Source organism: Pecten maximus, chromosome 8 (assembly GCF_902652985.1).
Source record: "Pecten maximus chromosome 8, xPecMax1.1, whole genome shotgun sequence".
NCBI classification, from domain to species: Eukaryota; Metazoa; Mollusca; class Bivalvia; order Pectinida; family Pectinidae; genus Pecten; species Pecten maximus.
This window is the reverse complement of record NC_047022.1, coordinates 1,686,734-1,699,460: the sequence shown is the minus strand read 5'-3', so window position 1 is coordinate 1,699,460 and position 12,727 is coordinate 1,686,734. Positions and strand designations below refer to the sequence as shown.

General features: G+C 43.8%; 1 protein-coding gene across 1 annotated transcript in view; it reads left to right on the top strand.

Moving 5' to 3' along the window:
• Positions 1–226: 226 nt before the first annotated feature.
• LOC117332426 (somatomedin-B and thrombospondin type-1 domain-containing protein-like) overlaps positions 227–12,727 on the top strand; it is a 54,660-nt gene continuing 42,159 nt past the window's right edge. Inside the window, exon 1 of the mRNA XM_033891322.1 lies at positions 227–952. Within this exon, the coding sequence (XP_033747213.1) occupies positions 712–952 (241 nt within the window). The 5' untranslated portion in view covers positions 227–711. The remainder of the gene's footprint in view (positions 953–12,727) is intronic.

The window sequence follows — 12,727 nt, the reverse complement described above, 5'->3', positions numbered from 1 at the left end:
GCCCCCGGATATTGGTTGGATTAAGGGCTCAGGAAATTGATCCTATTGACCCCCTTATCAAAAGATTATACTCTATGACACACCGCATTTATGAATATTTATGAGCAAGTAAACTGTATATAAAAGCCACGTGCTCTCGTGAATACACACTTTACTATTTGTTTTGACCGTTGTTATCAGCTGCCAACAAAGACAGCTCTAACAGCAAAGTCGTAAACCAAATCAACTCATTTTTCAACAAAATACACTTTAAGATAACTCTTTTATGTGGCCGTGAATGCAAAAGTTTAATTGTCTGAGTTTTTACCGATCGGTTAACTGCGGTGTGCTGTTGTGCGTTTGATTTTGAGACGCCCCCCGAGGGATCTCGCTAGTGTTGGTTTCTCATTCAGTGACAGGCAGTCGGCCCGTACGGAGTTAGAAGGAAGCTAGCGAGCTGGATTCCATCGTGCCCCCTCCCCCCGAGTTTTGCAGTGTCGTGTCTCAGGCAGGCAAGTTAGGAACGTGAATCCACACCGAGATTTTATCAACTTTTCAAGTGGAGTGAAAGTTAAAAAAAAAGTTTGCGTTTTTCTCTTTGCTCATCACTTTGTGAATTTGCTAAAAATAGCGCTTTCAGGATTACAACTCATCTGGCAGTTCGCAAACCATTAGAAAAGCTGTGGAATTCTTATAAAGCAGATTGAGGAAAGTTTTGACAAACGGAAAACCATGGAGTCTTTAGTTAATATCGTGTGTTTGGTTTTACTGGTATGTGCACTGTCGCTATGTGAGGGGGCATATGGGGGTTGTAAAGAGGCTGGCTTCTGTTGCGACGGCAAAAACATTACATGTCATGTCGTTATGGGCAACCCCCGGTTTCCAAGGAGATGTTATTGCGACAGTTATTGCCAGGAAACTAACGACTGTTGCCCAGATTACAACTCCCACTGTAAAGACGGCAAAGATAAAGGTTAGTTGGTTTTAAATCTCAAAAATTTAATAATTAAATATCTAAATCGATATAAGTCATTCCCAGGTACAACACAAACCTCGGCAGTTTTCTACAACGCTTCAAAGTTTCCATTAAACTATTGACAGTAATTATCCTTCGCAAGCATTTCTGACACGTCCAATTTTCCACTTAAAGTACAATTATACCTAATTAAATTGTGTAAAAAACGTAAATTGATCTTGCTGAATATGTGCACTTCTTCGATAGGATAATGAATTATGTATATCAAAAACTCCGCCTAGATCTACCACGTCCAACGAAATTCTTTAAAATGTTCTACGACCCCCCTTTTAGACGCCATGATTCTCAGGATGGTCTCATTTGGAAATTATGTAAAACACGAGCATGAGCGGCATCTGTCTGAAACATGACCATATTCTAGGACACTGTCTTCAGATTGACCTCCTTTAGGATAAAGTAGAACTGCTATATGTGACTAATTCTATTTTGGATGATTTCTCGGAAGGTCAAACTCTGTAGCTATCAGCAGCTGCCCAATAACATGTTTGAGATAGGGTTGAAATTATGAAAAGAGCGGCATAGACATCATGGTTAATGTAAATGATTGTTTCCCCGTGGGGAGCCCCTTGCCAGCAGTGTACCCCCCTGTGGAGCCCATCTTCATAATGAGCTTCTCTACAGATGTGTAGAGCTACCAGTGTAAGCTACAGATGGGAGGAAGTCTGTTCCTCCCTGGGGAGCTACAAAGCCTCCAGCTCCACGGCTCTGGGTTTAGTCTAGATTTCGATCAGATAACTAAGTTGGAGTCCGAGTCTAGAATTTAACATTTTGTTCAGTTATAAGCTGTATAATTATGATTTCTTAGCAATGTATTGCTATGGTTTGGATGAAGTCTAGACCATGGTACACCAAATATCCCCTATCTGTATTAAGTTATACACCTATGGCTGAGATTCCAATGGCCTGTTAGTCCACTTTGTTGCATGAACTAAAGTATTGGGTCAGTCCATTATTAAAGTAACCTATATACACGAACACATCTCCTGTACTGCAACACTAACACCCAGGCATTGTTTCAGGAATTTTGTTAGGGATATCAAAATGCTGAAAATGAATCATTCACAGGAATATGTCATATTTCTATACTGAATGGAGGGCTCCGACCTGGCTCGTTTGCTGTTTGAAGTGAAAAGTTAAGTTATTGATGAAATTTGATATCTACTATAATCTCTGATCAGCGATGAGGATAAGGTTGTAGACACCACTACTTCGGAAGTTGGTGCGTCACATTGTGTTAATAAATAGCACTTCAAATATAATTCTGTCCTGAAATTAACCAGAATGAAAGGTTTCATTTTTAGATGGGAGGTTTTGTTGAAACCTTTGTGTCAAAAGTCTGATATTAATATTCTGAGATCATCTATGTTTGTATTCACACTGGGCTCTAATATGACCAAGATGACTGACAGGTGCACCCAGTGACCTCTTTATGAACTCCAGATTCCTATAATCCATAAATAATTATTGTAATCAATGGAAAACATCAACCATAAAAACAAAGCAGGCATTGTACTAATGTTGTGGGGTAGGAAGGACTGGAGTATGCCATTATTTTCCCTATCCTTTTTAAATTAAATGTTTTCTGTTTCTCTTTTGCTTATCAACCACAGTTTTCTGGTCTGATAATAATCTTGTCTGAGTTTCCTCTGACCCCAACCCCAAATGTTAGACATTTTGTTAATAATCTTTTCTGAGTTTCCTCTGGCCCCAACACCAAATGTTAGACATTTTGGTAATAATCTTGTCTGAGATTCCTCTGGCCCCAACACCAAATGTTAGACATTTTTGTAATAATCTTTTCCAAGTTTCCTCTGGCCCGCAACACCAAATGTTAGACATTTTGACAGACATATGCCAATCAAAATGTCTAATGTCTGGTGTTTGGGTCAGAGGAAACATGTATGATAATATTTTTACAGATCAAAAAGCTAAAAAAACACAGAAAGTGGATTTAGGGATTCTGTCTGTGATTTTTGTGCAGTCTTGGTGAAGTCTGTATGAAATCTACTAACTCTTGACATTTACTTATTTCAAAATTATAGTCAAACCACAAAACTGAACGGTCAAACAACACAGGGATCAGAAATTATAGTCAAACCACAAAACTGAACGGTCAAACAACACAGCCTGGGATCAGAAATTATAGTCAAACCACAAAACTGAACGGTCAAACAACACAGGGATCAGAAATTATAGTCAAACCACAAAACTGAACGGTCAAACATCACAGGGATCAGAAATTATAGTCAAACCACAAAACTGAACGGTCAAACATCACAGGAATCAGAAATTATAGTCAAACCACAAAACTGAACGGTCAAACATCACAGGGATAAGAAATTATAGTCAAACCACAAAACTGAACGGTCAAACATCACAGGAATCAGAAATTATAGTCAAACCACAAAACTGAACGGTCAAACATCACAGGGATCAGAAATTATAGTCAAACCACAAAACTGAACGGTCAAACAACACAGGGATCAGAAATTGTAGTCAAACCACAAAACTGAACGGTCAAACATCACAGGGATCAGAAATTATAGTCAAACCACAAAACTGAACGGTCAAACAACAAAGGGATCAGAAATTATAGTCAAACCACAAAACTGAACGGTCAAACAACACAGGGATCAGAAATTATAGTCAAACCACAAAACTGAACGGTCAAACATCACAGGAATCAGAAATTATCCAAGGAGCCCAAAACATACTTTAAAATTCAATAAAGTCTAGTATTTCCTTTCTGTAATATTCCCTTAGTAGGCCTGTCTCCACAATTCTGTTACAGAGATATGTATATTAGATGTAGGTATTTACGAGGTACAATGGGGCAGGACTTATATGGGGCAGGGATGTGTCGCTTTGTTTACACGTGTAAACAATGCTAATCTTATCATCAAGCCTATTTCTCACTTGGTCCTGTTGACACAGAAGACTGACTTCAAAGACTGGACGTTGACATGGTTGGTTTATACAGATAAAATATAAACATGCCGGTTTGTACACATCTGACAGGTAACAAGTACACCTGGGCAGGACCAGGTCTGCTAAAGGAGATTTAATTATTTTAAATGGATGATTTAACCAGACCCTAATACCAGAATTATAATAAATCAACTGGTTAAGTCTTCAGGTGTTAATCTAAAGCTTTTTAGAATGTAAGGGCTTTTTGTGGAATATACATCAAACCAAGGCTCAAGTTTTTAACTAATTTTTCATGCATTGTTCATGCTTACTAATTATGTATAATGGACTGGCCATGTCCAACTTGGCTACTCTGCCTACTCAACCAGATAACCACTCAACATACACCACAACTAAACACGACACAACCACAGACACCACCATCAACCAACATACCACACACTAACAAACAACCACAACAACAACACCACACTCAACAACTACCGACACAACAAATACACGACACCAACAACAACCACCGACCACGCAACAAAGACCACCGACCACAACAAAGACACAACCTACCAACACAACCAACAACCAGACCACAAACAAACACCACCACTCAACCAACATACAACCACAACCAACACCACTACCACACAAACACGACCACAAAAACACCGCCACCAACGAAACACCACTACCACAACAAATACACACACTAACAAGACCACCGACCACCAACAAAGACCACTACCATCGCAACCAACAGACCCGACCAGCAACAAAGACACCACCACTCAACCAAAAACACTACCACGCAACCAAAAAACCTACCACGCACCAACGAACACCTACACGCAACCAACAGACCACCTACCACGCAACAACAAACTACCAAACCCTCAACCAACATAACACCCTACCACTCAACCACATAGAACACCGTACCAACTCAACCAAAATACCATCGTACCACATCAACCTAACATACCACCTCCCACTCCAAGCCAGCATAACACTTACCCACTCAACCAACATACCACGTACCACTACAACTAACATAGCCACCTACCACTCAACCACATAACACCCTACCACTCAACCAACATACCACGTACCACTCAACTAACATACCACCTACCACTCAACCAGCATACCACCTACCACTCAACTAACATACCACCTACCACTCAACCAACATAACACACTACCACTCAACCAACATACCACCTACCACTCCAACCAACATAACACCTACCACTCAACCGAACATAACACTACCACTCAACTAACATAACACCTACCACTCAACTAACATACACCTACCACTCAACTACATACCACCTACCACTCAACCAACATACCACCTACCACTCTAACGAAACAAGTACCACATACCACTCAACCTAGCATACCACCTACCACTCAACCACATAACCACTCTGCCACTCACCAACATACCAACCTACCATCAACCAACAGACACTACCACCAACGCAACAACAACTACCACGCAAACCAAAACACTACCACGCAACACCCACCTACACCAGAACAACACCACCACGAACAACATGAACACCACCACTCAACCAACAGACCACCGACCACAACCAACAACCACCGACCACGCAACCAACATACCACCGACCACCAACCAACAGACACGACCACCAACCAACAACCACGACCACCAACTCAACAAACCACACCACCAACATACACCACCACCAACCAACAGACCACCTACCACCAACACCACAACACATACCACCAACCAACAACCACCACCACGCAAACCAACAACACACACCACCAACCAACATGACCACCTACCACGACAACCAACACAATACCACCTACCACTCAACAACAACCACCACCACTCAACCTAACAACCACCACCACCACACTACCACTACCCTCAACCAACATACCACCGACACCAACAAAACACCAACCACAAACACTCAACTATACCAGCCTACCACTCAACTAACATACACCTACCACTCAACTAACATACCACCTACCACTCAACCAACATACCACCTACCACTCAACCAACATACCACCTACCACTCAACCAACATACCACCTACCACTCAACCAACATACCACCTACCACTCAACCAACATAACACCTACCACTCAACCAACATACCACCTACCACTCAACCAACATACCACCTACCACTCAACCAACATACCACCTACCACTCAACCAACATACCACCTACCACTCAACCAACATACCACCTACCACTCAACCAACATACCATCTACCACTCAACCAACATAACACCTACCACTCAACCAACATAACACCTACCACTCAACCAACATACCACCTACCACTCAACCAACATACCACCTACCACTCAACCAACATACCACCTACCACTCAACCAACATACCACCTACCACTCAACCAACATACCACCTACCACTCAACCAACATACCACCTACCACTCAACCAACATACCACCTACCACTCAACCAACATAACACCTACCACTCAACTAACATCACCACCTACCACTCAACTAAACATACCACCCTACCACTCAACTAACATACCACCTACCACTGAACCAACATACCACCTACCACTCAACCTATATACCACCTACCACTCAACTAACATGCCAATTACCCATTGCCCCCCTCCCCAACATACAACCTACCAACAGATGGTGGTGTGTTGGTTGAGGAAGCGGGGGGGGGGGGGGGTAATGGTCGGGTGGTAGGTGGTGTAATGGTTGGGTGGTAGGTGGTGTAATGTGGTTGTAGGTGGGTAATGGTTGGGTTGTGGTGTTTAATTTCTGGTTGTAGGTAGTGTATCGTTGGGTTGTAGGTAGTGTAATGGTCTTGTTGTAGGTTGGTGTAAATGGTTTGGGTTGTAGGTAATGTAATTGTTGGGTTGAAAGGGTGGTGTAATGGTCGGGTTTGTAGGTTGTGTAATGGTTTGGGTTGTAGGTGGTTGTAATGGTTGGGTGTAGGTAGTGTAATGGTTGGGTGGGTAGGTGGTGTAATGGTGGGTGTAGGTAGTGTAATCGTAGGGTGTAGGTAGTCGTAATAGTTGGGTGTAGGTAGGTAATGTGGGTGAGTAGTGTAATGTTGGGTGTAGGTAGGTAAGTGGTCGGTAATGGTGGGTGTAGGTAGTGTATGGCTTGGGTGGTAGGTGTGTAATGGTGGGTGAGTGGGTATGGTGGGTTGTAGAAGTAGGTAGGTGTGTAAGTGGAGAGTGTAAGTTGGGTTAGGAAGTGTAATGGTGAGGTTATGGTGTAAGGTGGGTGTAGTAGTGTAATGGTTGGGGTAGTAGGGTAATGGTCGGGTAGGTAGGTAATGGGTTAGTAGAGTGTAATAGGTTGGGTTGTAGGTAGTGTAAATGGTTGGTGTAGGTGGTAAGGTGGGTGTAGGTAGTGTAATGTGGGTTGTAGGTAGTGTAATGGTTGGTGGTAGGTGGTGTATGGTGGGTGTAGGTAGGTAATGTTGGGGTAGGTAGTGTAATGGTGGTGTAGGTATGTAGGTAGGTGTAGTGAAGTGAATGGTTGGGTGAGGAGTGTAATGGTTGGGTGAGGGTAGTTAATGGTGGGTGTAGGGTATGTATGGTTGGTTAGTAGGTAATGGTTGGTTAGAGGTGTTGAATGGTGGTAGGTAGGTGTAATGGTTGGGTTTGTAGGTAGTGTATGGGGTAGGTAGTGTAAGGTGGTTGAGGAGGTAGGTGTTAATGGTTGGGTTGTAGGTAGTGTAATGGTTTGGTTGTAGGTAGGTATGGTAGGTAGAGGTGGTATGTAGGTGGTTGTAATGGTTTCGGGTGTGTGGTGTAGGGTGTAGGTGGTAATGGTGTGGGGGTAGGTAGGTAATGTAGGAGTGGTTGGTAATGTTGGGTTGTAGGTAGTGTAATGGTGGGTGGTAGGTTGATGGTGGTTAGGTGAAGGTTGCGTATGTGGGTATGTAATGTGGGTACGGTAGTGTATGTTGGTTAGTGGTAATGTGTTGGTGGAGTGTAATGTGGTTTGGGTGTGTATGGTTGGGTTGTAGGTGGTGTAGTGGTTGGGTTGTAGGTGGTGTAATGGTTGGGTGGTATGTGGTGTAATGGTTGGGTTGTAGGTAGTGTAGTGGTTGGGTGGTAGGTGGTGTAATGGTTGGGTGGTAGGTGGTGTAATGGTTGGGTTGTAGGTAGTGTAGGTAGGTGTTAGGTTGGGTTGTAGTGGTGGTAATGTTGGGTTGTAGGTAGTTAATGGTTGGGTGGTAGGTGGTGTAATGGTTGGGTTGTAGGTGTGTTAATGGTTGGGTGGAGGTGTGTCTGGTTGGGTGTAGGTGGTGTAATGGTTGGGTTTGTAGGTAGTGTAGATGGTTGGGTTGTAGGTGTGTAAGTGGTGTTGGTGTAGTGGTTGTAGGTAGTTGGTGGGGTGTGTAAGTGGTAATGGGTGGTAGGTGGTGTGTAATGGTTGGGTTGTAGGTGGTGTATGGTTGGGTGTGTAGTGTGGTGTAATGGTTGGGTTGTAGGTAGGTGTATGTGTTGGGTGTAGGTGGTGTAATGGTTGTGGTTGTAGGTGGTGTAATGTTGGTTGTAGGTGAGTGTAATGGTGGGTGTAGGTGGTGTGTAATGGTTGGGTTGTAGGTGGTGTAGTGGTTGGGTTGTAGGTAGTGTAATGGTTGGGTGGTAGGTAGTGTAATGGTTGGGTTGTAGGTAGTGTAATGGTTGGGTGGTAGGTAGTGTAATGGTTGGGTGGTAGGTAGTGTAATGGTTGGGTTGTAGGTGGTGTAATGGTTGGGTGGTAGGTGGTGTAATGGTTGGGTTGTAGGTAGTGTAATGGTTGGGTTGTAGGTAGTGTAGTGGTTGGTTGTAGGGTTAGAGTGGTATGTAATGGTGTGTGGTTGTAGGTGGTGTAATGTGGTGGGTGGGTTGTTTGTATTGGGTGGTGGTAGTGTAATGGTTGGGTTGTAGGTGGTGTAATGGTTGGGTGTGTAGGTGGTGGTGTATGGTTGGGTTGGGTTGTGTAGGTTGGTTAGTAGTATGGTTGGGTTGTAGGTGTGTAATGGTTGGGTTGTAGGTAGTGTAATGGTTGGTTGTAGGTGTGTTTATGGTTGGGTGTGTGTGTTGTATGGTTGGGGTTGTAGGTGGTGGTGTAATGGTTGGGTTGTAGTGTAATGTTGGTGTAGGTGTGTATGGTTGGGTGGTAGGTGGTGTAATGGTTGGGTTGTAGGTGGTGTGTTGGTTGGGTTGTAGGTGGTGTAATGGTGGGTGGTAGTTGGTATGGTGTGTGTGTGGTGTAATGGTTGGGTGTGGTTAGGTGGTGTGTGTATGGTTGGGTTGGGTGTGAATGGTGGGTGTAGTGGTGGGTAATGGTTGGGTTGTAGGTGGTGTAATGGTTGGGTGGTGAGGTAGGTAGGTTGGGGTATGTATGGTTGGGTAGGTGTGTAGGTGGTTGTGTAGTGTAGGGTTGTAGGTGGTGTAATGGTTGGGGTTGTAGTGGTGGGTTTTAGTATGGTCTGGGTTGGTAGGTGGTGTTATGGTTGGGTTTGTAGGTGGTGTAGTTAGTGGTTGGGTGTTGTAGGTGGTGTTGTAATGGTTGGGTGTGTGGTAATGGGGGTAGGTGTGTAATGGTTGGGTTGTAGGTGGTGTTATGGTTGGGTTGTAGGTGGTGTAATGGTGGTGGTAGGTGTGTTTGTAGGTGTGTATGGTTGGGTTTAGTGGTGTTGTTGGTGTAGGTTGAGGTGGTTAGGTAGTGTAATGGTTGGGTTGTAGGTGGTGTAATGGTTGGGTTTGGTTATGGTGGGTGTGTGTTGTAATGGTTGGGTGTAGGTGGTGTAATGGTTGGGTTGTAGGTGTTGTTAAGGTTGGGTTGTAGGGTGTGTGTAATGGTTCGGGTTTGTAGGTTGTGTATATGGTTGGTTTGTTGTAGGTGGTGTAATGGTTGGGTTAGTTGTTAGTGGTTTTTGTGTAATGGTTGGGTTGTAGGTAGTGTAATTTGTTTGTTGGTTGGTTTGTAGGTGGTTGTAGTTTGGTTGGGTTTTGGTTTGTGTAGTGTTGTTGGTTGGTAGTGGGTAGGTTGGTTAATGGTTTCGGGTTGTAGGTGGTGTAATGGTTGGGTTGTGTAGTGTAATGGTTGGGTTGTAGGGTGGTTTGTATGGTCGGTTGGGTTGTAATGGTGGTTGTAGGTGGTGTAATGGTTGGGTTGTAGGTGGTGTAATGGTTGGGTTGTAGGTAGTGTAATGGTGGGTTAGGTGGTGTTGTGTGGGTTGTAGATAGTGTAATGGTCGGGTGTAGGTTGTGTGTATGGTTGGTTGTGGTGGTGTTGTAATGTGGTTGTGTTTGTATGGGTTGTGTGTAGGTAGTGTAATGGTCGGGTTGTATGTGGTGTAATGGTTGGGTGGTAGGTGGTGTAATGGTTGGGTTGTAGGTGGTGTAATGGTTGGGTTGTAGGTAGTGTAGTGGTTTGGTTGTAGGTAGTGTAATGGTTGGGTGGTAGGTGGTGTAATGGTTGGGTTGTAGGTGGTGTAATGGTTGGGTTGTATGTGGTGTATTGGTTGGGTGGTAGGTGGTGTAATGGTTGGGTTGTAGGTGGTGTAATGGTTGGGTTGTAGGTGGTGTAATGGTTTGGTTTGTAGGTGTGAATGTTGGGAGTGGTAGGTTGTTAGGTTGGGTTGTAGGTGGTGTAATGGTTGGGTTGTATGTGGTGTTAATGGTGGGTGTAGGTGGTTGGTTAGGTGTGGGTGTTGTAGTGGGTTATGTTGGTTGTGTCGGGTGTTGTAATGGTTGGGTTGGTGTGGTTGTAATGGTTGGTAGTAGGTGGTGTATGGTTGGTTGTAGGTGGTGTAAGGTTGGGTGGTGGTGTGTAATGGTTGGGTTGTGGTTGTGTAATGGTTGGGTAGTAGGTAGTGTAGTGGTTGGGTTGTAGGTGGTGTAATGGTTGGGTTGTAGGTGGTGTAATGGTTGGTGTTGTAGGTGGTTGTGTAATGGTTGGGTTGTAGGTGGTGTAATGGTTGGGTTGTAGTAGGTGTAATGGTCGGGTAGTAGGTAGTGTAGTGGTTGGGTTGTAAGTGGTGTAATGGTTGGGTTGTATGTGGTGTAATGGTTGGGTTGTAGGTGGTGTAATGGTTGGGTTGTAGGTGATGTAATGGTCGGGTGTAGGTGGTGTAATGGTCGGGTTGTAGGTAGTGTAATGGTTGGGTTGTAGGTGGTGTAATGGTTGGGTTGTAGGTGGTGTAATGGTTGGGTTGTAGGTAGTGTAATGGTCGGGTTGTAGGTGGTGTAGTGGTCGGGTTGTAGATAGTGTAATGGTTGGGTAGTAGGTAGTGTAATGGTCGGGTTGTAGGTGGTGTAATGGTTGGGTGGTAGGTGGTGTAATGGTTGGGTTGTAGGTGGTGTAATGGTCGGGTTGTAGATAGTGTAATGGTCGGGTTGTAGGTGGTGTAATGGTTGGGTGGTATGTGGTGTAATGGTTGGGTTGTAGGTGGTGTAATGGTTGGGTTGTATGTGGTGTAATGGTTGGGTAGTAGGTAGTGTAATGGTTGGGTTGTAGGTGGTGTAATGGTTGGGTTGTAGTAGGTGTAATGGTCGGGTAGTAGGTAGTGTAGTGGTTGGGTTGTAGGTAGTGTAGTGGTTGGGTTGTAGTAGGTGTAATGGTTGGGTTGTAGTAGGTGTAATGGTTGGGTTGTAGGTAGTGTAATGGTCGGGTAGTAGGTAGTGTAATGGTTGGGTAGTAGGTGGTGTAATGGTTGGGTTGTATGTGGTGTAATGGTCGGGTTGTAGGTGGTGTAATGGTTGGGTGGTAGGTGGTGTAATGGTCGGGTTGTAGGTAGTGTAATCGTTGGGTTGTATGTGGTGTAATGGTTGGGTTGTATGTGGTGTAATGGTCGGGTTGTAGGTGGTGTAATGGTTGGGTAGTAGGTAGTGTAGTGGTTGGGTTGTATGTGGTGTAATGGTCGGGTTGTAGGTGGTGTAATGGTTGGGTGGTAGGTAGTGTAATGGTCGGGTTGTAGGTAGTGTAATGGTTGGGTGGTAGGTAGTGTAATGGTCGGGTTGTAGGTGGTGTAATGGTCAGGTTGTAGGTGATGTAATGGTTGGGTTGAAGGTGGTGTAATGGTTGGGTGGTAGGTAGTGTAATGGTTGGGTTGTAGGTGGTGTAATGGTTGGGTTGTAGGTGGTGTAATGGTTGGGTTGTAGGTGGTGTAATGGTCGGGTTGTAGGTGGTGTAATGGTCGGGTTGTAGGTGGTGTAATGGTTGGGTTGTAGGTAGTGTAATGGTTGGGTAGTAGGTGGGATATCAGTTAGATTGTTGCTCCTGTGTAGAGTAGAATTTATTGTTGTACAATTGTTGTTACTATCAGAGTTCATTATGTTGAAATCCTTTTCAGAACACTTTTATACACATTTTCTCAGTGAAGTGTCCCCAAACGACAATAGCCTGATGGGCACTGAACTAGCTGACTAAAATACCCTTTCATATCGAGATGTTGTATTCACTTGATAGAAAATCTTACTCAGCAATGTTCGCTGAAAAGTGGGTCAGTAGTATAACGTCAACGACACAGAGAAAAAAATCTTAAATAATGATCATTTGTTTATTTCAAGGAGTGATTTAATCTTGACCCAATTTTATCTGAACATCAGGTTGTAAATGATTGAACAGTAGAGAATTTGATAAGGCACACAAGTAAAAGTTTGACACAATGGACCCTCTGTGTTCTGTGATAAGGTGATTTATTTCAGGGTAACACGCTGTTTTCACTGAAATCTGCATAGAAAATTGTACATAATAAAAATAATTTTAAAAGTGAACTTC